General features: G+C 42.3%; 1 protein-coding gene and 1 long non-coding RNA gene across 6 annotated transcripts in view; one reads left to right on the top strand and one right to left on the bottom strand.

The window, feature by feature from the left end:
* OSMR (oncostatin M receptor) overlaps window positions 1-25,923 on the bottom strand; it is a 608,749-nt gene that overhangs the window by 415,267 nt on the left and 167,559 nt on the right. For 4 of the 5 annotated variants that reach the window (XM_069627159.1, XM_069627158.1, XM_069627161.1 and 1 more), the window contains one exon: window positions 8,945-9,037. In XM_069627159.1, coding sequence (XP_069483260.1) covers window positions 8,945-9,020 — 76 coding nt within the window. In that variant the 5' untranslated portion in view covers window positions 9,021-9,037. Of the gene's footprint in view, window positions 1-8,944; window positions 9,038-25,923 lie in introns of those variants that run through there. The other variant, XM_069627162.1, reaches the window with a different exon arrangement.
* On the top strand, window positions 19,056-20,646 carry LOC138510922 (uncharacterized). The gene is made up of 4 exons (XR_011280468.1): window positions 19,056-19,132; window positions 19,215-19,435; window positions 19,888-19,959; window positions 20,065-20,646. It is a non-coding gene; the product is annotated as an uncharacterized lncRNA (long non-coding RNA).

The raw sequence follows: 25,923 nt of genomic DNA, 5'->3' as shown, positions 1-25,923 counted from the left end.
GAAAACCGCCACTCAGAGCTTAGAAGGCTCACTTTTAGGCATTCCTATGGTGGAAATGAAACAAACAGCATATCTAGTTGTGCTTGGACATTTTTCTCCAAAAGCCTTGTGGCACCTGAGGCAATTGTTACTTTTATCCATATGACATGTTCTGCTACTCTCGGTTAATGTCTCCATTAATATTTTCACATATGTGTTATGAGGATAGCAAACGTCTTTGTTCTTCAGTCTATGTTGTGTTACGTTCATGCTACTAACTCAGCTGTCAAAAGAAAATGCAGCGTCAGGGCCTTTCAGACTTTTCAGTTGAAAGGGGCTTCGAGGGACCACTGCAAATGCGCCCATGTTGCCAGTGATCAGTCTTGTAACACAGCATAATATTCCTTTCATTCCGGGGCTTTGACATGCTTGCCTTATAAGCTGCAATTGATGGAGCCCTTCCGGCCTTCACTTCCCTGGGGTCCATGTAAGTATCATCACCTTGTTGCCTTTTGACACCAGTTCCCCCCTCATCACCCACTTGCTGACAAAGGAGGATTTAAAGATTTTCAGTGGGCATTTAGTGTTTCAGCTCCCTGCTAGCTGGCTGTCTTGCTGGGGCCTTTCAGCTCTTTCAGTTGAAAGTGGCTTTGGGGGACCCCAGCAAATGCCCCCATGTTGCCAGTCAGCAGTTTTGTAACATGGCAATATATTCCTTTCTATACCTTTTGTTCTGGGGCTTAAAATTAGCGCTTTGAAATGCTCGCTTTCAGCTGCGTTTGCTGGAGCCCTTTTAGCGGTCACTTCCTTGAGGTATACAGAAGTGTTATCACCACATTGCCTTTTAACACTGGTTCCCCCACATCACCCAACTTCTGACAAAGGGGATTTAAAGATTTTCAGTGGGCATTTAGTGTTTCAGCTCCATGCTGGCTGGCCGTTTTCTGATAATCAGCAGCTATTAACTCTTGGCTGTTTTTCTTTGTCTCCATTTTAATGTATGCGCCCAACGGTTGCCTCCGACTGTTTTGAGCTCTAAGCAATGGGGGGCCCCCAACTGACATGTTGAAATGGGCACCAGCTCATCTTCAGCCAGGCTTAGGTAGACAGGCCTACATTGAATATTGGCCAGTCTAGCCAGCAATAACACTTATGGTGCACAGCTGGTCTGTATATATGTTCCATGGCATGTTTTTTGTTGCTGGTTGTGAGTCCTTATATGGTAATACTGGCCCAGATGCCTTTGGGTTTTGAGCGCTTTACAAATGCCAAATAAATAACTATTTAAAATATATTGATGTACGCTGCATAGACATGTTTGGGAACAGCCAGCATGAATATGTTTTCAAACTGGCATATGTTGTGGGCAAAGGTGGCATGAAATGCAATGGAAAATGCTCCCCTGCACGGTTCGTGACTTACATGTATTGGGTTTTTCCATGTGCTCCCATACAAAACCAATTGCAAACTCTATGGCTTTTTACCCTAATTTAACTAAGAAAGTGCCGTAAACTGCACCATTTGAATTTGTTTCAAAACAATTTGGGGGGCGGGAAACCTTCTCAAGCACCCCTTGTTTGGTCTGGGCTCCCTCACTGTGCTCTGTCAGTCCCACATAATTGGTGCAAACATTTAAGCTTCTCCAGTTTAAAAAATCATCAGCTGCCACTGAACATCATCTACTTGTCACTGTGTATGATGTGTGTTTTAATGCACACAAGGGGGCAGGGAGCTCCTCCCTAAAGCTGGCGTCGCGCACCACCCGCCTTCATGCCATCCTATATTTATGCATATGGCAGAATTGTTATTCTGGAGTGAACTTGTCTTCAGTACAGAAACATACCTTTGCTCTAGTTGATTTGCTGTCATAATAATGAACCATATTTGGGTTCCTCCACACTAACCTAATGGGAGATTTCTTGCGTCTCATGTTTGCGTTGGCATCGCTGGCCCAGTGCAAATAATTATAAGGGGGCCTCACCAAACGTTTTGCCCCGGGCCTCACCACACGTTGCGACAGCCCTGCATGCGGCTGCTCCCTCTGCTGCGTTCGCCGCCACTCCTCCACCGTGCAGTTTTCCTGTGCTCTTCCTCCCTTCTAATCCGTTATGGCCGTGCTTTGAAAACACAGGCAGACACTTTGAGCACGGAGTTTCATGGTAAGGCTTGCTTTTTTTAGAAGGGGAGAGTGATTTTGCAGAGGTTCCCGTGTTTGCTACATGGGTGGCACCTGTGCTTGCAGTGGTGAGAAGGGTCAGCTTGGCTTATTGATGGCCTTCCCTGAGGGGGGCTCACTTTGTTTCACCCTCAATGATGGCTACGAGAGTAAGGATGTGGGTCCCGAATTGATGGAGGCCCTCCTCTTTGGAATTTTAGTATTACTGCTGTGGGCCGATTGCATACACATGTAGCACATATGCAGTGAGAATAGGGATTTTCACACTGCATGACACTGTGCTGGCTTCAGGCGAAGACAAGCTTGTGCTTCGCCACTGCAAAATGCACAGATTCACAAGACACCATGTGCTGGATTACTTTACAACTTTTCCTTGTTAGGGTCCTTTGATTGCTTTTCTTTACTTTTTTGGTGTCTAACTTAAGTTGCTTTAGGTAACGCAACGTTGCTTGTTGCGTGACTCGCCAGCTCGCTGCACATTGGATGGGATACTTTTATCAAAGAAAGTTAACACTTCTAAGTGTAAATTCTGCTTTGATGAATGCAGCACAAAAGCTGGGGGTGTGTTGGCAGTGTCCCTGCCACCTGCCAGGAGGCAGCCACATTTTAATTATCTAACAAATTGCCATGTGATGTGATAGGTTATTGACAACACGCTCAATACCCAGAGGTGTCTTAGCGCGGACCTGGGGATCGAACCTGTGTTGCTTCTTGTCCTCTTGCTTCCAAGGCGAGCATGTTGCCGCTGAGCTATACTCCCAAGACTCGTGGGGGGAGGGGAGGGCCGCGAGTTGAGAGCTAGCACTTCAGCTGAGGGAGCTTTTGCACCGTTTTTGCTTTAGGGAGCGGGCGGCTGCCTGACTAGAGTCCTTTGTGCCTCTGGGGCGTGCCTGTAGATAAATGTTGGTACCCGTTTATCTACCTCTGAAGGATGAAGGGCTTAATTGGTCTTGCCGGGATTGAGAACCTGCAACCTGCATATCACACACCGATAGATAGCAGTGACGAGAGCTGAACCCACTGAGCTATTTTACCAGCTGTAGTACAGAACAAAGTAGAAGAAAGATGACAGCGCTGCAGCCTATCGACCTGTGTTCCGCCGCGGGGCACTAGAAAGAGAAGCACCCGGGGCAGGTTCTGGGCAATTGTGAGCAGAGGGCGTCCAGGCGACTAGCACTGTAGGTTTTCCCTTGGGTGCATGCATTTGCTTGTAAAGAGAACCACGCCGAAGCCAGTAGATTTGGGATCTCTTCCTGCACACGTTCCAATTTGTTGTACCCCACCCTAAAGCCCCCTCAATATCGCCCCTTACTTCGGCAGTCCTATGAGCGCAGAATCTTGTTGCACGTCGCTGAAGATCAATGTGCAAAATGTGAATGTAAAATGTACATTGATGGAAAGTTGGCCTGGGCGTATCTCTTTGGACAACATTTTTCGAATTCCAGACATCAGGTTGACCCTGCTGCAAGAGGAGTGGGGGTGTTCTTAATTTTACCAAGCTGGAGTATTTTGCCTCTTAAAATAAGATGAACCAGGACAAAATGATTTTAATTGGCACCCATGCAAATCTGGAACAATTTCAAAGGGATATTCGATTGTTTAAAACTTACATTATTTTTAAGATTTCATTTGGGAACGTGTTACATTCCTTAGCGTGTTGGGGTCTGTTCTCTTTTGAACACAATGGTAACTTGGATTCTATGCAGCCCCCAGATTACATGATTTTTTGGCACTTATTTTTCATGTTCTAAGAAGCATTAACTCGCTGACAAACTGCTTTAAAAAATATTTTGTGCCATGTTTTCCTGAGATTTATGTCCGTCTACAAACTGCAGAATATACACGACTAATGCTGATGCCCGTTTGGAAGTCTCATGCTGGCATGACGTCATAAGGCGCGCTCATTAGACGGCTCATACCTGAAGACAAGTCACACACCTCATCTTCGCTTGAATAATGGCTCTCTTTATTCAGTGTTTATGTTGTTGTTTATGTTAATTTATTTGATAATGCGCACCAAACCCTCAGGTAGCCAGGCGCAGCAATTACAAGAATATTTATAGCTTAGTTACAACAGGTAATTATTACAATACATACTATAAGTAATTACATAACTAACAAGGTCATGAGAACAAGAAGTCAGGGGTAGGTTGCCGTTCAGTGGTGGATGGGAGTTATGGGATGTCATTAGTATGTAGCCAGATCTTGAGGTTTTGTCTAAAACTAGAGTATGGCTGGTCCTCTCCCAGGCTGGTAGGTAGTGCATTCCAGGCAATCGCAGCTTTAACCGGGAAGCTTGCTCCTCCAGCTTTAGAGAGTTTGAACCTAGGTACTTCTAGGTATAGGTTGTTAGATGTTCTGGTATGGTGAGTAGATCTACTTTTAGAAAATCTAGCAGCGATATAAGGGGGTGCCGCATTGTTAGTACTTTGAAGGTAATGGATGCTGTTTTAAGGAGTATTCTGTCACTGATTGTTAGCCAGTGGTTGTCTCTCCTGGTGTTGGAAATGTGCTCTCTGCGGGTATATTAAGCGCTGCTCTTAAGGCATTATTTTGCAGTATTTGCATTTTGTTTAATAAACTTTTTCTAACGCCTGCGTATAGGGCATTGCAGTAATCGAGCTTGGACATTATGAGTGCATTAGCAAGAGTAATACAGTTTGTTTGGGATAAATAGGGTCTGCAGGCCCGGATCAATTTGCAGGTATAGGCTGCGGAGGAGGCCATGGAACTGACTTGCTTTTTAAGGGATAATGTAGAATCGAGGTAAAATCCAAGTGTTTTTACCTCAGTGACTGCATTGATGACATTACCGTCAATGTTAAATGCAGCGTAACTGGGGCTGAGTTTTTTAAGGTTGGAGTCAGAGCCCAGGATTAGGATCTCCGTTTTGTCGTCATTAAGGCAGAGGCCGAGTGCAGCCATCCATGCCTGAATGAGGACGTATATCTTGTTTACTAAGGCTGTGTCTTTGACAAAGTTGCCCGAAAGAGGTACAAGGATCTGTGTGTCATCAGCGTAGTTTGTGTATGTGACACCTAGCCTGTCAAGTTTGTCCAAGAGTGGCTTAGTAAAGATGTTATACATAGTTGGAGAAACACAGGAACCTTGTGGAACTCCACAGGTGATGTGGGTTGGGTCTGCTGAAGCTGAGGTGGAGAACACTCTCATCGTACGGTTTGCTAGGAAGGACTGAACCCAGGCTATGGCTTCACTTGAGAAATAGGCAGCTGACGCTAGGTGTTTGCATAATACTGCATGGTCGATAAGTCAAGGAGGAGTAGCATAGCTGTTTTGCCTTTGTCCTTCAACTCGTCGATTTGTGTTTTTAGGTCAATTCAGCTGTTTCAGTGCCGTGTTGTGGTCTGAAGCCAGATTGGCGGGATCCCAAAAGTTGGTTGGCCTCCAAATACTTTTCAATTTGTAGATAGGTTACTCTGTTGATAATTTTAAGGAGGAATGGGACCGTAGTGATGGGTCTATAGTTCGTGGGTATAGCTGGGTCTAGGGTCTGTTTTTTTAAGAAGTCGTAGCACCCAGGATTCTTTGAGGTTAGAGGGGACTGTACTCGAATTAAAGGAAGCATTGATAAGCTTTGAAATAAAGGGTGCTAGGTCTCTGGCTGCGTCCTTTATAATTTATGCGGGGCAGCTATCGCCCTGACAGTTGGAGGGTTTCAGAGATAGGATGACCTTTTCTGTTTCCAGTATGGAGATATTGGTGAACTTGAAAGGTTTGTCGATCCGTGGTGTATCGATCAGAGGGGTGATGGGCGTCTCTGTAGAGCCTAAGGAAGTTTTTTTGTTTGCTATTTTAGTCTGCAGAGTGACTATTTTATTAGCTAAGGCATTTTGGATGCTTGTACACCAATGTTTATCCTTCGGGATATTGTCTGATGGTGCAGATGGATTTTCCATTTCCCGTAGGATAGTGAAGAGCTCCTTCGAGTTGGAGTTGGCCTTGGTAATTCGATCATTGCAAGAATTCTTTTTTGTCTGGATTATTTCTTTCTTATATTCGTTGGCTAGGTTAGATAGTAATGTTTTATTCTCCTCTGTAGGAGAGTGCCTCCAAATGGCTTGGAGTTTCCTTTTTTGTAGGCATAGTTGTTTGAGGTGAGGAGTGAATCACGAATTGAGATGGGGTTTTTGTTTACTTTTGCGCAGTTTGACAGGGGCTATGGCGTCCAGAGCTGTGGTCCTAGTGTTATTGAATATCTCAACTAGCGCGTTAGGGTCAGATTGATTGGTGTTGGCTGACAGGGTAGGTAAGAGGAGGGGCAGTCATTTTTCAGCAGTCATTTCTTTTTTGCTTCTAGTTGGGAGTGCAGGTACTGTTTCGAGATTGGTCATCTTTTGGGGTTCAATAGTAGAAGAGAAGCTAATAAGGTGGTGGTCAGTCCATTTTTGGGGGATTAATTTCGAGATAGTGATGGAGCATTTTAGGTTCGCTATCCAATCTAGTGTGCGCCCTTTTACATGCGTGGGAGCGAGGACTTTTTGGCTCAGGCCATGTTCAACTAAGATAGTTTCAATAGATCAGGCTTGTTTATCCTCCATGTCGTTAAAACCTAGATTGAAGTCACCTAATAGTAGTAACTGTGTGGAGTCTTTAACATTGTTGGTGAGGAGACTGGAGAGGTCTTCCTCAAAGGTGCCTAATGGCCCAGGTGGTCTGTACACTAGGAGAATAGTTAGAGTGCTATTATTGGAGATGGGTAATTTAGCTGCTAGCAGTTTGCAGGATTTAATGTCCAGGGGAGTTGTTAGCCTTAATGCCAGTTTAGTTTTGGCTATGATTGCGAGGCCACCTCCTCTAGAGTTGGGTCTATCAACTCTAAGTATATGATAGTTGTCAGGTATAGCGATCATGAGAGCAGGTCCTGCTGCATCATGCAGCCAGGTCTCTGTGACAGCTATAAGATCTAGGTCTTCAGAGGTAAGTAGGTCAGCAATTTCGGTAGAGTGGGCAATGATGGATCTTGCGTTGATAAGGTCTCCTGATATGGTAGTTTTTTCATTCTGCTGTAGGATAGGTCTAGTTTTGGGGTACTTTGTTTGCTTTTGATTGCGAAGAGAATAGGTGGCGGGGTTAGTTGGAGTTTTTTGCGGTGCCTCATGCGATGGAGCAGCCAGATTAGGATCCGTGAAACTGGGATTATGGCTTCCCCTCGGTCACGCGGTGTGATTTTGGGGTAGACCAAAGCAGATCGTTGTTGGGGAAGAATGTCAGTGTGACCCTATTCCCTATATAATAAGAGTCAAGGGTGGAAAGCAGAGTTGTACTGTGGACTGTGAGGATGGAGCAAGTGGGCTAGTGAACAGAGAAAGCAAATGAAAACATCCACACTTCAGAAACAATCTTTTAAAATCGTGTTTTTAAAAAAGAAAAGTCTCTATAGATCCTGCCAGGCCTAATACAGAGCTCCAGTGCAAACACGCCTGCGGCTGCCATAAGCTCCCTGAAATAGATGTCTCATCCCTTCGTGGTACTCCATACCCCATACTGTTACCTACATGGTTCTACTTTACCCTACAGTAACATATGCGCCATTTTAACCTACCATACGATTCCTTACCACCCCTTCCCCAGTGGAGTAACTTTGCTGAATAACATGTGGGGGGTGAGGGGTAATGATATCTAAAGGAAAGGCGCCAATGCCAACCGAATGGGGACAAAATGGTGTGTCACTAAAGTTGGGGGGGAAAACACCCTTGCCTCCCCCTAAAATGACACCCATGCCCTTCCCTTCTACACCATAGAATTATATGTAACGAGGGAGATCTACTAATGATGTAAGAGAGTGAGGTATAGACCACTGCCACCGCCGGTAGCCAGGTATTACCGCCAGGACGGCGCATGCGGAAATCTCGCAGCAAGACTCAGGGGGCGATGGACTTTCCGCAGCCTGTCTCAATCGCGGGCAAACACACCCCTAACTGCTGCAAGCAGCACCCGGCTGACCATCCTTTGCAGTGTCATGCAGTGTTGGGTTAACTTGTGCTCTTGGCGAAGCAGTGCACATTCGCGCACACATCATTGTGCGGGGGTTGGGGGAGGGGGCTCTGCAGAGAATGCAGCTGTGCACCCCAGACCTGTGCACCACGGAAGCTCTTTACACACAGCGAGGTAACACAAGCATGTAGACTTCTGATGACATATATGGGAGCGAAGCAGTGTATTCTTGGACATATGGCGCTGTGTGGTTGAACGTTCATAGTACTCAAAAATGTACCGCGTGTTCATGCTACTTTTCATACTGAAATTTAAACTGTTCTTTCCATATATTGCCAGTGAAATGTTTTATCTTAAAACCACATTCCTGTCCAATCATCTTTACAAAAACTAAATAGTAGCCAAAATGTAATAAATGTCAACACATCCACGAACGCCAAAACTGTTGGCATTGCCAATGGTTGTTTTCAAATGTTTCTTGCATTTTAAAAACGACTTGATATGTTCAACTAGGCCTCTGTGCGTTCTGCCCATTGTCTTATTTTCGAAACGCGAACATGGCGCGGCCAGGTTTCATGTTGTCGCGGTGACCTTATTTAGAATACATTGAGAGCAATGAATACGTGTTTTATTGTACAGAGAAGCTGAAAGATGTATATTTTTGTTTGTATGGGAGCCTTGCGCCGAACTCAAAAGTCGTGGAGAGGGCGGGGGCAGAGGAGAGAGCCGGTGAACCGGTGTGTAGCTTTCACGACAAACAGTTCGTGACAGGAACAGAATAATACAGAAACATCGTTAAAAACATGCAAAGAGGACGCCCATCCCTCACCTCACCTGAACATTGCTGCAGGTTGAGATTCGCCGCCATCACCAGAACGAGGATGGTTTTCAGGTCCGCAAACAGTTCCATGGCCTTCCTGCGTGTTTCTGAAATAACAAGAACGAGTTGCTAGGATGAGAAAAGTATGCGGTAGCCGCAGCCGGAAAACCGCAGCACTATTTGGAGATAATGACTGGTTTGCAGGGTCTGGTGCAGGATAATGGCAGGCATGTAGGCTTGGTAAACATTGCCCTGCGTGCGGACGGTTTGCTTTGCTTGAAGGCACTTTTCTCTAAATCATAACAAACACGCTCCCTTGAATTCTTTGGTTACACTTTTAAATCTTGGCAGGACAACATGGTACAAAAATATAATTTTCTGGGGACCCCCAGAAAAAAGGGATTTAGAATCGATATCCTCACATAGAGAAATAATGGATTTTGAGAACACCTCTATAGATTTTGCGGCTAATGTTGGCCTACTTGATTTGAAAAACAGACTATCGTACCCAGGCTTTCTTTCAGGAGAGGTCTAGGCAGTTACTAGATATGCTAAACATATATAAGGCCAGGGTTTGAGTTTATATTGGTTAGTGGGTTATATGGCATTAAACATGCAAGCATTCTCAGTTCTGTCTAAGTGTAGCACTTGCTGACCTACATAATTCCGTCTAAGTGCGGTACTCGCTAACGTTTACAATCCTATCTAGGTACGGCGCAGGCTAATGTTTTCAATTCTAAGTGTGGCACATGCTAACATCCAAGTTCCATCTAGGTGTTGGCATATGCTAACATTCACAATTATATCTGTAGGATTCAGACACTCCTGCTATAGGGTTAACAACTGACTGTAGTTTAGGACTGTGCCATTGACATACAGAAGGCAGAACGACATTAATTTCCTGTTTTACTCTCGATATAAAGCCCTCGGAAAGACTTCTCTGATTTTGCTTACTAAAGAAGAGCATCAGGTCAGCGGAGTCAGAGACGCGTTCACTTTAAGCTTTGACTCTCAATCTGCAAATACATTTTATGGTTTGGAATACACATTTTAAAATGCAATCGTTAAACTTCGGAAAGATGGCAAAGCTAACATTGTATTGATCAGAAAATGAGATGGGGAGGAATGCAGCCAAGACATTAGTAAGTAAAACAAGGTGATATCTGTACACTGCCTTACTCAGAAACACTTGCCAGCTAATCGACCTCTTTTGCCATCGGCACAATGAACATGTCTTTCCCTTTCTGCCTGTGCGTGGCGAACTTTTGCAGAGTTATGGAAAATGGATGCCTGATCACCAGGTGCTCATCTTTTGGTCAAAAGTAAAATGGTTGTTTTTTTCAGCACATTTCTTACAGCAAAAAGGCAGATGGTGTATTGTGGTTAGTATATAGTATGGGTAAGTGGGGAGTAGTGGAGGGAAATGCGGGGGTCTCCCTCTGCATTTTTGCGGAAAAAATAATCCGCAAAATAACCAAACAATCTGACCTCTTTATTTTTGAGCAAAGAGATACATTGTTGCAACATCCCTGATGCTGTAAATTATACTTGGGTTAATTTTATTAGTGTACGACTTTCCATGCTAATTTGTTAAAAGGGCCAGTTTATCAAGAGTTTGCCATGGAGTTGTGTGTGATCTTTACCGCAGTTAAAAGACACGCTTTGTGCCCAAGTAAAGGTAAACGTTAAGATCTTCGGGTTGGCTTATTGCAGACAATGATCTAGCTTGTAGGGTTTTACCACAGTGGCCCTCATAACGGGTTCTATAAATGTAAAGCCCCAATTTCTGACGCTTTCATGATGCGGAAACGTACACACGATGTGCAGAGGACTAGGTATTCGATTTAGACACCAAGCCCACTGTAATAGGACAAATGGAATGGGAATATTATAGAACAATGTGCACCAGTCAGACTCTGATACATAGACTTTATTTGATCTCCCAAATAAACGACAAAGTTCAGCATCACTCACCCGGAAAGGGAAGAAGATGCGCAGTGTCCTGGAGGTTTAACCAATGGATTCACCAGATAATAAGGAAGCTACACTAGCCTGATCACCCACTGAAGACAAGACCAAACCTATACCCTCTGAAGGAGAGCGGCCCCCATATTCAAAATGAAGGCACAAGAGCACAATGATAATAAGTTGGTCCTCACTGAGACACTCGATGAACTGAAACTCGTATCCTATTGCATTCCAGTTACAGAATCAGTAAAAAAAAAAAAAGAAAAACTCACCTAGTTAGCCCAAGTTATAGCCAGGCACACCAACGTCAGAAAATAAAAGCAGCTCTGGACCCCTGTATATTAGAGGCCATGCTAGACCAGACTACACAAAATGCCTCTTCTTTCCCCAACTCACTGACTCACCTCGCCATCTCTCATCACAAGCTCTGGCACGGCACTATCACTGATCGCACACGCCAGCATTTTACCAGGTTTCCCTGGATGGTTATGTGATGGGTATCTGTTTTATCTGAAGGGGAGCATCCAGAATCGAACTTTCAGCATCACAAACCCTATAGCACCATACCAGCCCTCATGGCTCTGGAATCTATGGCCTCATCTCATCAATACCTTAGGTTTTGGATCTGTAAACCCCTCTACCAACACACCAACCCATCCTCTTTTCTTGAAGAGCCACACGTGAGGAGGCCTTCATAATGGCAGCTGCGCGGCATAGAAGACCACCTCACACTACCTATTGAAGAGGAGGTGGGTGGGCATCTCACCTACATACATTCCTGGCATTTTGGCGTTCCACCCATTGGTATTTGTCCTGTACGTTGAAGGGTCGTGCTAGCGACCCCCCTTCATTAAAGTGCAAACAAGATTCTTCATGCTGGGGTGTATGACACGCATTTTAGACTTCACTATTTAAGAGGAGATGCCATTTTGTAGAAATCCTATGAGGATATCCAATTTCCATTTATTATTAATAGTTTATATGGTGCTTCCCGCTTCTAAGCACCCCACCTTATCTATTTAATGCCTGCAGTATTCCCTTGGAAATACGGCATGATTTTATCAGTTTCCCCAGGCCCAACAAGTTTCAATGGCATTTAAAATTTACACATCTCAAATTTTAAATATTAAATCGGATTCTCGATTGGTGTCGTAGGATGACAATGGATATGTACACATTTTAATTACTGGACTGTCAGCCTAAGAAGAATTGAATACATCCTTTGCCTATTTAACAGTGGTTTGGTCATCAATGGATAACAAAATATGGAATTAATATATTTGGTGTTGTTAGTATAAATTGCAACATTTCATCTACACCTCTAGAAATAGAATGGTGGAATGATATAAGGTAGCACAAATCTTACAGGTGATTGACGACTAAGATTGGCATGATTCTGAAAGACTACTCAGCGCAAGAGGAATTTTCTTTATTCTAAAGTTTCAATGTGGCTTGCAGAAATTGAGCAAAAAGCTACTAAGACTTGTACAGCTTCTGCACTTTAACCGAATTAAGCATCAGGTAGACACTACTGGAAAATCCAGTTCAAACATATGTCAAACCTGGCAGGTACAGTGAAACGTCCATAACTGGTAGCAAGGCCTACAACCCTTTTATTGAATTAATAATCTTTTTGACTCGACACAGTGCTTTAGACCAACACATGCTGTAGGGTCAGTCATTACTGGCTTCTAGGGCTCCTTGAGCAGGGAGGCTAGTGCCAACGGTCCGGGTGCCCTATTTTTACTCAATCTTTCAGCGGCTTCAGACACGGGAGACCACGCTATTCGCCTTCTTAGGCCCCTTGATTAGGCTCTCTTGCACGGAGCTATAATGGATAAATACATTCTGGTCAGGCAGATCCCAGGCAGAGACGGTAGTGTCTTCAGCCCCTTCTCTTCTGCCAAGGAGCTGAGCCAGCTCCAAGATATCTCAGGAGTTGTGTAGGAACCCCAAACACACACCAGCAGATGGAAAACACGTTACAAATATTTTGCAAATTACACCACACTTAAAACAGTTCATGCCACCGTTTATGGAGCACAGTAAATAAAATCAATACAAACTGCTATAATGCATGGTAGAACATTATCACAAGCACATATTTCAAGGAAAAACGTTTCAATTTAAAAGGCTTTTGATCTGATAATTTGAAAGGCTTTTTGAAAAACAAAATCCATGACATGAGTTGCAACCTCAACAAAAATAATTACTCTGCTACATACATTGCAAATACTTACTAGATTATTTAAAAAGTCGACATTTTTATTACTCCTTCTACTCTACATTTCCTAAATCTTCAACATATATTTCATATTGTTTGTGCTTGTTGTAACTCTGGATTTGCTCTTGTTGACAGTTTGTTAGTCCCTGTAACATAAATGTCCCCTATTTAACATATTTGGTGGCTGCAATGGCCTCCGAAATCGCAATGACCCCCCTTAAGATGTCAAACGTGACCCAAAACATGTTCCGACCCAAGCACCATTATGAGGATTTTTCACTTCTTCTCCAACAGAATTCTGGCCGTTGTGGCACTGGCTATACCCGTTTAAATGACGGCAACTGTGCCGACCTGAACTCCTCCAATAGCCTCTGAATGGGTTACAATGCATGAGAACACACACAGCCAGCACGCGGCCCGTCCTTCCAAGAAGGAGCAAGGTCTTGGCAGCGGTCAAATCTCGAATCTCCGACAGCTAGACATTGAAAATTAACTAGAAATCCCTGTATATATTACTTGGCAGGTGGTTGATGAACACGGCCTTTCCATCCTACACAGGAAATGTTAAGTTCATTCTGCCGGTCAAAGTCCTTTGTTTAGCCCATCTGTACCTGATCTCAAAGCCTAAAGTCAAGACTAGTCATTGTGTGAGCCGAGATTGCTTGCTACTTGCTTCCAAATCATGGAATGACTTACCAACTCTTCTGAAAATGACAATTGGTTTTATAGCTGTAAGGTGAGCTTTAAAAACGAATTATTTACGAGGTAAACTAAATGTAAACTAAACGTATGTATAGATACATTCTTCAAAGTCTGCCCTAGTGCACAATGCCCTAATGCTTTGTGAATTTTAACAGAAATTCTATTTTGTTAGTGTAGGTCAGAGTGCATATTGATTACATGAACCAACATGCTCCTTTGTCTGATATCCTTTGGAACAACGCAAGGCTTGATATTCTATGTGCAAACTTCACGTACAACTCTATATTCGTGGTGTTAAATCTTTTTGCACAAATTCCTCAATACATGTTTCACTGCATAAAGGCAGCTTCTTCTGGGGGGACTTTTTTGCTAGACAAAAGAATGAAAGTATGAAAAAATGGGAGAGAACATGTTGTGGGCATTAACAACAGAAACATATTTGCCTAAATCCAAATAGAAAGAAATCACTGCATTCAGTCCCTAGGAACAAGAGACACCGGCGCTGACAAATATTTATTTCTTTATTTGTACAATGATATTTGTACATTGTGAAAGAGAAAACATAAGTCCCAAAAGAAAAAGATAAAAACAAGAGAACCCATGAAAAATTATAAAGAACAAACAAACATAACTCCCAAACATTTGTTCATTACTCCAATGCATTCTGAATTTCATATCACATTTTGATGGCAGCCGTGATCATCGACAAACCATTACCCGTCATTATATCTTGCCATATGATACACATGGAACCACTACTTACTTAAAAAAAAAATCAATCTCTTACATGTGCCAACCCTACAAATTGTAATAAGTGATGCTTAATTTTATTTAAGAACACCTTCAATCTTACATATTCTAGAGGCGAGATCCCTTCAAGGGATACAGGTCCAGGCCTCTGGCACTTCTAAGGTCAGTAGTAAGTTAAATTTCAATTGAAAGTAGTCATGCCTCACATGTGGACAGGAACATTCCAGTACACATTGAGGAATTCTCCCTATTAATGGTGCATACTGTATGTAACCCCATGCATAAGCCTTTGTGCTTTAATCAACCAAACTCTGTTCATAAGCGAGTGTACATAACTACGGAGCCAGTGTGGTTTTCATTGTTTCCGACAGAAGATCAGTGAAAGAGGAAGAAGGATTCAACAGGAAGGAGTGTCACTAACATAGAATTGATTCTGCAAAATTTAGCCAATGTGGCTAATATTGTGGTTGTAACTGACTGAATAAACACTTCCATAAGATAATATTGCAGCGTGTATGGGGTTGTCTGCATGAGCTTAATATATGATGCGAGCATAAACTGATGTGCCATAGATCTCAGTGACCTCAAATCAAGCTCAGCTTTGAGATATCTAGTTGGAAGAACTGAAAGTAGTTGTGTACATTTGCTATCTAGTTTTCTATAGATTCCATACACTTGATAGACCAGATCTCACTACCTTGTAGAATACCCCCTGATAACTTTAGTTTATATATTCAAATTAGTGGGCTCACACTAAACCTTCAATATTGTCGCAGAATGATTCAACTAATTGCATAGATTTTCAATGATAATGTTCGATCAATAATGACACCGAGATATTGATATTGTGTGGCAACCTCTAATTGAGCCTGTTCTTTTTCGCCAGATGCATTTTGATTTTTCTTCAAAATGAAGGCAGTCGATGATTCTGGTTGACAGTATCAAATGCGTCAGAATAATCAATACATGCAGCAGAATACACAGGATGGTTATACACTGAAAAAATATATAGTTGTCACTCCTCTTGTATTAGACCCGAATTGTTGGGATAAAACTTCCATGGGCTGTTTGCATTCATTTACAAGTGGGTTAGTAATACTAAACATGAGATTAAAAATCATCTGTAAAAGAATAGATTCATGAATTTGGTTGATGAAGTTAACACTTGATAGTAATGAAGTGAAATAATAGGGGGTACATCATAATAGTTTTCAGGCAATTAGGAGCCTTAGCTTCTGATTTTATATCATATATGTCCCCTAGTATTATGGTCAAACGTGTGTCAATGTTGTCTGGAAAGGCACCTTCTTTGTGTAGGAAGTTCGGTGATATTTTATGAGGAATACATTTCTAAATGCCTCAAGAAATTACAGCCCAAATCCCTTTGCGATATGACTTCCTATTATGTTGAGCATTTTCATGCACAGTCACAACTACTATTGGCAATATTTTGTCTAGATCCTAATTCACATCAAGGGACAGCATCTGCATTACTTTTTTAGAGTAACATTTTTCTTTCTGCCTAGAATTGAAAGAGGCTCCAGGGCTGAGCAAAGAAGGGAAAATGTCCTACCCTCCGTTCCGGACTATACAGAATTGGGGCACAATTGGACTGTAATCCTGAGAAGATTTCAGAAGACAACTAGAAATGACATGTTGAAATTTAGGCAAACAGAAAGAGTGCACCTTAGATATCGAAAGACGTGCGAATAAAGCACTTTAAAATATCTGCCCAGGGAAGCAGCTGGAGATCTGCCATCAGGTGCAGGAAAGCACCAATGCATTAAACGTATTTGTTGAGACTGCATTAGGTACGGTGCCATGCCAACATAGAGACCGTGAGGAATAGAGCTGGGTTATTGAGACTGTGGGAGTAAGAAAGGGAAAACTGGGGTCAGATCTTCCGAAAAAGCGTGACGCTTCTGTTCCCAAGGTGTCACATGTGCCATCTGACATCCAGAACTGAAGAGCACCGTCCAGTTCACAGCTATTATTGAGAGTATCGGCTTTCTTGTTAAGGGGCCCAGGATAATGCATGGTGAAGGTTTTTAAGAGGAGACTCGCACACGATGCACTGTGAATTGAGTGAAAGAGGTTGAGCCCCAGTGTACAGCCAATTATTCATGAAGATCCATACCCAAGATCACCCCAATACCATGAACCCCTCCACCCTCCACACTACATAGGTATATGCCAGCCGGAGGCTGATGCAAATGGGATCACTGCCCTTGTGAGCAATATGGCATACGAGTAAAAAATTGTGGCATTTGCAATACCACTCGTTTTAAAATACCACCTAATTAAGAGTTGGGATCACGTGGACCATTTACTGTGTGAGTACCACATGAGGGTAATATAGGTTATTAGCCACATACAGTACTTTCTATATACCACGTGCTGTAAAGGTGCCATTCATTTCTGAGCGCTAATTAGTTTGTGTTTTAGTAATGGGAGGTATTTAAAACATGATTGCACTGTTGCCACCAACTCATAATGGGACCCTATGTGTAAACGAGTGGGATTTGGGACAGACAAATGGAAGAATCACTTTACATGCAGCCACACATGTAACCTAAACCTTATAACTCAATAAGTGGTCAATATGTACAGTTTAGTTTTTAAAAGAAAGCGAAATAAACTCGGGGGAGGGGGTGCTTTCAAAAATGATATCTTTTAGACCCCATAAGCTGTTCGACAAAAGGAAACTATGTGGTTAAATAATCGCTGACAAACACACATGTATAGTCGTTAAATCCCTCACAAACCCACAATATTACCGGGCCTAATACAAAGTAGCATCATTGTAATTTTGCATTTTGTTAAAAAACACAATACTTTTTTTCAGATTACCACTAATGTATGTGCATATTTGAAATTACCAGTACATTTAGGGCAATCGAAACCACCATTTTTTTTAAAAAATCCCAAAATAACAGTTTTCAGGGATTTACAGACACCCCTACCCCTGCCTTATAAGCCTTGCCAAAGAAGCACATTAAGTGAAGCCCTACGCCACAAAATGTAGCTGCTCCTCTCCAAAATGGCTTCCCCCCTCATTGAGCCCGACCCATGACTGCATGCCAAAGGGATTCTGTGTCTTTGAGACTGTTTACTAATGCATGTTTCACTGTCTGATTAGATTCAGTTTCAACAAGCCGCTCCATTGTTCCACAAAGTCTCTTTATACATTATCCAACTTTCTATATTCAAAGGCGGATCCGGTTGTTAAGGCAGATTTGATTCTAGTCTGAATCCTTTAACTATAGCGTTAGGTTAATTCGGGGAAGTGCGTGTGCCAAGATATGGAAGACATTAATGTTCTTGTGTGATCATGAGGCAGAGGAACAGGATCCACTGCAGAACAAGTTCTAAACCCACCCACTGTGCTATGAGAGTATTTGGAGGAGCCCCTGAACAATAATACACTGAAATATTATTATAGACCACAGCTGGCAAAATGGCCGTCACACGTAAAGGCAAACTAAGCCCTGCAGGCCAGGGTACCACTTCCTAGTTGCTCAAGTGCTTAGAGTCCAACCGATATTTTCATATGTGGGACCAGGCGGGATGAAATGTTTAAACACATAATGCGTACAGCGAGTCCTTGTTGGAAGCCAGAGAGAGCCAGACTAAAAATGAATTTAATGATGCTTTAAAAAAGAAAAACACTCAAGACACCAGGGTCCGGATTACAGAAACTTTGCACCATTGTAAGTGAATGTTTGCACGGTGTTGGCACTAGAACAAAGTTTGCCCTATTTTAAAAACAATGGGACATATGAGAAAACCTTTGCACCATGACAAATGCAGTTTGGCATGCTGGAAGCACCCCAGCAAAAATTGCCCTGTTTAAAAAAGAGCCATTTTCGATGCATTTTTGCACCAGGTCAAAGATTGCCGTAGTGCTAATACAGACTAGTATTAGCACTAGGCAAACATTTCCCTGGTGCAAAAATGCATAACATTTGCACTATGCTACTTTTAGCCCTGGTGCTTCCAGCATGCCAAACTGCACTTGTCATGGTGAAAAGATTTTCTAATATGTCCCATTGTTTTTAAAAATAGGGCAGACTTTATTCTAGTGCCAATACAGTGCAAACGTGCATTTGAATCAGTGCAGAGTTTCCGTAATCTGGCCGCGGGTAGGGCTCAACACATTCTGGCAACTTACATTAACATCTAACAACAATATGTAGGGTCAGATATAACAAGTATTAAATATTTACTAATTTTATCTAATTTTATTCCGTTTTCATTTCAGCTAATGACGGATTTCGTGCCTGAATTAGACTTTACGGTTTGTACGTGCGGACGTTGCCACTTTAAGTAGAAGGTTAGACACACCTTGCTTAGGTATTTAACACGTCACGCCTGCTTAACACGACCGCCAGGTGTTCGAGTACGTGACCCGGATACAGACGTGATAAAGACCTTCTAACAGACAAAGAAGTAAGTAACCACCGCATATTACTCACCAGAGTTGTCGTATTATTGAGGCAATTGCACGCGCTCCAGGGCCCACTGCTTTTTCTCTCGTGTACTTGGCTAAGACACTGAGGTACTTATGAAGCCCCAGCAATATTGCATTTTTGCATTTGCCTTTATATTTGGGGTCTCACTGGCTGTGCTTTTCCGTTTAGGTGCCTGCTGCCGAGGACCTTAATAAATGCATGCAACGTGACACTGACTTTGTTAACCATCCAGTGCAACGCGGCGTTTATTTTGTCAACAACCCCGCAAAACCAATTGTATTTATTTGACATTCCTGCACTGGAATCGGGTTACAGATTGATGTGACCAAGGATCTGTCTGCATGCAGGGGAACAGACGAGAGTGAGCGGTTAGCCGCTTCGGATGTAAGGTAAACATCGTCTTGTACTGACGAGTTTATTTTTATCTTTAGCTTTTTTTGAACACCTGTCAAACAGTTTTCTTTTTTAACTGTTTTTCTTACGAATTACTGCCGTTTACAGATTAAAGGGAAGATGTTTACTGGGTTTATGTCTCTTCCTCGTCTTAATAGCCTTAATTTGGGGTTATATAGATAGGACTTTAGGTCTGCTAGGGGGTGTAGGCTCCTCAATTAACGATGACATACCTGTTATTAATTACTATGACTGCCGTGTCTCTGTCTCACTCTTTTCAGGGTCCATTTATTTTCTGCATTTAGCTCTATCTCGGGTGTACATGTGTTCTGACCTAGGGCAGTATTGTTCCTCGTAGTTTGAGTCTTTAGTTTCTTTAACACTTAAGTTTGATGTGCGAATCCCGCGGTTAGCTTTGCCTCAACCATTATTGATTTATTGTCTCTAGATCTATCTATATCTACTAAGAAGATATATTTACCCGCCCGTCCCAGCACAGTCCATGTGTTAAACGTCGACGGTAAGCTCATAGCGGAGTTATTGATAATCTCTGTTGCCTTTTGAGCTTTACATAATATGTTGCAGCTTTCACTAATAGCTGTTCTTTCCATGTTGCCCCTCCTAGGTAAACGAAATCCACCGTGAAGGAAACAAAACCTGTTTTTTTTTGGGAGTGTTTATTCCAAGACCAATGAATGTTTTTTGTTTTTTTTGCTCTACCCCTGATGAATTTCTCACATTTGTATTATCTTTGTCTGAGAATGAAACATGTAGGGTTTGTGAGTATGTTGTATCATTGCCAACATCCAAATGTTACTAAGTTATATTTAACTATTTAGAACCACCTATTAAATTTTAGGTGGATTCATCTAATTAGGCATTTGGTATAGAGAGGCAGTACCCGGTAAAGCAGGGACTACCCCTTAGGTTAGTATTAAAAACAAATAAAAAAAATTTCTTTATGAAATTTGGTCTCCACACTCTGTTCTTACAACTCGTTATTTAAGCCAGTTGTTTGTATCAGAATATTTTTTCTAGTTTCCCGATTTTTTCGGGTTTACTGTGCACTGTATTACATGTATTAATATTTATGTGTTTCTAAATAGCGTTTTAAGCGCTTTAGTGATAGTCACTGTATTTTTTAACTTTCTTGATGAAATTATGTGATTTTGTATGCTAATTTAATAAAATATTCTATTGATTCGTATTACTTTTTGCTCTTTAAGGTTTAATGTTTACAGTTGTCTTCTTGTGGTGAGTTTCAATGCTTATAGGAGGGCCCACATGGTTGCTGCAAGATCTTTTATGTTTTGAAACGTTCGTAGGTCTAGCTAAGGGGGACAGATCTTGCAGCCTTATTTAGTTGCCCTTTTGTCTTTCCTTTGTTTAATGAAGAATATGTAATTTGCAAGAAATCCTTTGTATTATGCAAAAACAGCATTATCGACAATCGTTTAATAATTAGATAGTATAGAACCAAAAAAGTTGCACATTCCAAAATCCTTCATAATTATAAAAATGTGTGTCTGTCAAACCAAAAATAACTGGCCAAGTGTGTACTCTAACAAAAATGTTATTCAGCATCAAACTCTAACACCCGTATTTACAATTCTTTTACACTTGATGTTTGCCAAACACTGGGTGCATCATATGTCTTGTCACAAAATTATGAAGGATTTTGTAAATGTGTAACTTTTTTGCTGGTTGTATAATCTAATTATACAACAATTGTCGATAGTGTTTTTGTATAATAAATCACAAAGTTGAACCCGTATGGGCCCTCTAAAACGAGGTGGCGCTCTTATAGGATGGATGGGGATACAGAAGTTACTCAAACATCAATAAAAAAGATCGACTCAGGAAGTTGGCAAAAGGTATGCTGTTTTATTAACAATTCTCTAAAACAGTGAGTACAATGGACATCAATGGACGTCTCATGGCAAGGTCTCAACAATTTACATAAAAAACAAGCTTTTATAGTAAAACTTGGTCATCACTGACATCACACTACATAGCAAACTGTAAAATATATACAGGATTGTGGTTGGATAACGGAAAACATCTACATATGCTTTCTACGAGGTGTAGGGTTGTGATAGGACCTCTATTGTCAGGTGGGCAACTAAGCCCACTAAACTCTAGTGCAAGTCATCTTCATCGTCATAAAATACACAATGATTTATTGGTTCACAAACTATAGGGCTCTTTGATACGTGGCCCTCTATAATTGGTTGGCATGCTTGTACGCTTCTGAAACATTCCACTTGCTAGCAGAACGTAAGCTGGTACCCCAGGTGTTGGTGGGTTGGGCTTGACCATGCCTCCCCACCCAATTAGCCCAAAAACTATCATCACTCTTACTTTCTGACATTCAATTAGCCTTTGGACATGGTCTTGCAAACCGGACAACTCCTGGGAATAAGAAGGGAGTGTGAGCATGCTCTCATCTTCTCGCCTCAGCGTCCTCTGCCCAAGTCTATTTCCATCTAGATCACATGACCGGAGACCACGTTTCGAACTTATTCTCTGCATTTAATGATTTTTAAAATGAATAAAACTTGGCACTCATTGTCCTTTTGCTGTACATTGGCAGGGCTTGGCCCGTCTCTTGAATTCATTGTATCTATTGAAACTCGACAACCAGTTCTCGGCAGTACTGGCCTTTTGACACTGGGCCGCCAATCAAGCCCTCTTGAATTCTTTCTTGCTCGTCAGCTACCTTTATTAACTGTTTGCTAAAACACTATGTGGAACATCCAGATTTCTTAGGCATATATATACCTTGGCGGATTGGCGCAATCTATTCACTACATATAGCCAGCCTTTATGATTACTTAGTTCTACGTGTGTTACAGCGTCTGTACAATTATAAAATGGCTTTTTCTTTCGTGCTCTTCACACGTGTAATCTTCATTTTGCACATAAAAGATCACTCACTTCTTTACTTTGTCACAGGATTCTATATGTACTCTTTACTTTCTCTTCCGTCATCTCTTCTCGGTGTGTCACTTTACGTCATGTGACATCACCCGTCTGCTCTTCCCTAAGAGACTGTCAGCTCTTCGTGGATACATAAAGAACTGTTTTCTCAATGGATACTTTGCCTCAAAGGCTGCTCGTGTTATTGGCATCATTATAGGTGTCTTGCTTGTCACCATTTCCAGTTCCCTACATATAGGTAGCTTAGGGGCGGGACTTCCGGTAGAGGCTTTTGGCTCCTCCTCTACAAAGTCTTACTACTGATCAAATGAGTACATATTCAATACTTGTTATAGCTGACCCTACATATTGTTGAGAGATTTATACTGATGCTTTATTCCTATATGGGGGAGCTAATCTGTTCTTACTGGTGAAGAAACTGGATTGCATTTTTGCATTGTGAGCTTGTGCAATCACTATATATTCTGAGGTCTAAGTTTCTATATTGATGCTTTGCTTACTAAATCATTATTATTATTATTATTGCAGAGGTAATGGCTGAAAAAAGCCATCAGGAACTCTTACCACTACTCCGCAAAAAAAGAAAAAAAGACACGTTGCTAGCCACAGGTGTTTTTTCTGCTGGAGTGAAACATTGCATTCTAAATGGGGAATGCAGTGTTTGTGCCAATGTATTTGCATTAGGGCTGGTGTAAAGCCACGTCTCTACCTGATGTGTTAATGGCACAATACTTGCAAGCTTTATGTTTTGAGTCATATTGTTCAGATACAGGCCTGGAAGATATGTGCTGCGGGCATCAGTGATTAATCCAGTAGCACAGTGTGTGGGCCAGGGTTGGTAACTACTGGGCTCAAAGCTCACTGTCATCAGAGATGGAGAAGGTCCTAGAACACCATGCAGTACATTTGAGTCTCAAAGATACTGGGTAGTGCCAAAAACTTTCTAAAGACATTTGCCATGGGACTTTGTACAGGAAACGGCTTTCATTCCTACCTAGTCCAACAGCAAAAACAACACCAAGCAGAAGAAGGCAGCAGGGCTCCATGTACCACGCATGAAGAAGTTTCAACCCTACAAACAACAAACGCAGTAGACTAGCAATGCTGGGAAAAGTATGTGGAGGAACTGCATGTAGTTCATCCTGTTGCATGTCGGCTCTCGGCTTCACAAGCCAGGCTGGAGCAGTACTCAATATCAACAGAGATCACCTGCTGTCATCTAAGAACCAGGACAGATGAGAGTCCCTACCTCTTTACCTGTGAACAGCTGATTTACGAAGTTAAATGTGTGGCCATCAGGCTTCCCTTCTAACACAGCATTATGAACAATCATGAAACCTACAATACACTCATGGACAAAGCTATTCTCCAGTCCACAGTGTGACGTGACCTAATGCACAGAAGTGGCAGAAAGGCAGAGAGAGAAAAAAAAATAGGACTTGTATAAGCGAGTTTCAACCAGTCACTGACGTGCACCACTCCTCCATCTGCAGGAGGAGAAGAAAACAAGTCTTAGGCCCTGATTCATGGAATTATTTGTGTGCAAAATGGGGATTTGCGTGCCATTCTGCCCGCAAATTTCTGTTTGACGAATGGGGATTTGCAGGCAGAATGGCAGCAAACCCCTGTTGTACACACAAATAATTCTAAAGTTTGATGGTAAGGCTTGAATAAAGCGATCTGAAAGAGATCCCAAGAGGATGTGTTTTGGGTGGGGAGGGCCTATGGGGATTAGTATGGGGAGGGCCTAAAGGGATTAGCATGGCCAGTCAATGGGTGGGTACATAACCAAACAACACCTGCAAGCTGTGTGTCCCGCCTCAAATGACATTTCTCCCCACCTGTAATCTAAGACAACAGTTTCAGCTTACAGGTGGCGCTTGCGCCACTTCATAGCCCAAATTAAAGACCTATCAGAGCTTCTCTTGCTCATTAAGCACTTTAATGCACTTTCAAGCAAGAAGGTCTAAACTGATGTGCAGACTTATATCATAATGATACTTCTACTACCTACCCTGCAAACATGATAGGATACATCTTCACAAGATATCCACTACAATACAATGCAAGGAATGGTTTGGTCACAGAACTCTACCTAGGCACCTAGAGCCGAATCTAAAAATGAAGGAACAGGATGAATACATCTGTGCCTTTCCTACTCCTCCCACCACGGTGGAGTAAAATGGGGTAAACTCCCTTGACCATCTCGTTTCCATAGCGAATACAGAGCTCCACAGGTGTGTGCGGCCACCAGCATGAGAGGACACTTGCATGGCTTTTGAGAACAGTAAAGCCACCCAGGGCCCGGTGTCCAGATGCTGTAAAAGTGCTTGTGTGCACACTAAATCCTGAATGGTGGGCAACACCATTACCTACAGGACTTGTAGGGGTGGATCAGTCAAGAAGAGTTCCCCTTGCCATGGTGTTGATCTGTAATGGTGCCTGTTTTTACAAAAGGCTCAGAGATGATACAAGTTCTTAGAGAGTAACAGCGCTCTTGCATCCCGCATTTTTGTAAGTTGATGACCGACCTAAAAGCCTGGGGTGGAGGAGGGAGCATCACCCCCAGAGGCATGGGGGTGAGTGATTTACCAGGTCTACTACTGCAATAAAGCCAGGTTTCTAAAATGATATCACTGCTTTGCCGATACATGTGCATCTTTCTATGGGGTGGACCGTGAGCTTCTCGGGCTAAAGCTGCACGACATGGTTATGCCGGCACCAATAATGCCAACCAAAGGGCGATGCACCAGGGAACCGTGGCAAAAGGCACCTTCTTTGGGCGAATGTATGTTCTAAAGCCCTAAACAACAGTTATAGGCTTACCCAAGAATAAGAGTTGTTTGTAAATACAGTTCTCTTGGAATGGTTCTGAACACTTCCTAATGGTGGAAGGAGCACATAATGGAACCCACATGCCCAACTAGACATCTGTATTGGCAATTGTGGAGAACAGAGAGTCAATACTAATACGGACAGCAACTCTGCAGCGAGGGAAACCTTGACTTTAATTTAGGAGGAAAGTGCACTTAGGAAGAAAGTCTTATTTGAAGGGGAAGTCGATCCAGTTCAGCTCCCATATATAGAATTTCGTTGCATCTATATGAAATTCTGGGGAGTGCCACACCTTACGATGGAGTGTTGAGAATCTTGGATATTATGCCCCATGTACCAGCGATTCTGCCTGGGCTTGTCACTAACGACTGATAAGGCACATTGGTTCTACTGGTACCCAATAGTGGGCATGCATAGACCTGTACATTAACTATCATTATGGAAAAAGGTGGGTGCCTGAACAAGAGCTCTCACAATGGAAGTGCTTAAGGGTGCCAAAACATTGGGATACAGGTTGGCGGGGCACACTGCGCTCATTCAGTAGGGTTCTCCTTTCTAAATGTATGTTGAGAGGTTTCTAGGTGCATTATCTATAGAGATACAACTTTGTTAAATACATTAACTTGATCTGCTTGAGAAATATTTCACTAGGTGTGCCATCTTTTGGATTTATTAACAGTGGTAGTCTGGGTGCCAGAGCCCTAATTGC

Source organism: Ambystoma mexicanum, chromosome 6p (genome assembly GCF_040938575.1).
Source record: "Ambystoma mexicanum isolate Mex_15411 chromosome 6p, UKY_AmexF1_1, whole genome shotgun sequence".
Taxonomy (NCBI): domain Eukaryota; kingdom Metazoa; phylum Chordata; class Amphibia; order Caudata; family Ambystomatidae; genus Ambystoma; species Ambystoma mexicanum.
The sequence above is the reverse complement of the archived record's forward strand: the minus strand, read 5'-3'. Positions and strand labels throughout refer to the sequence as shown.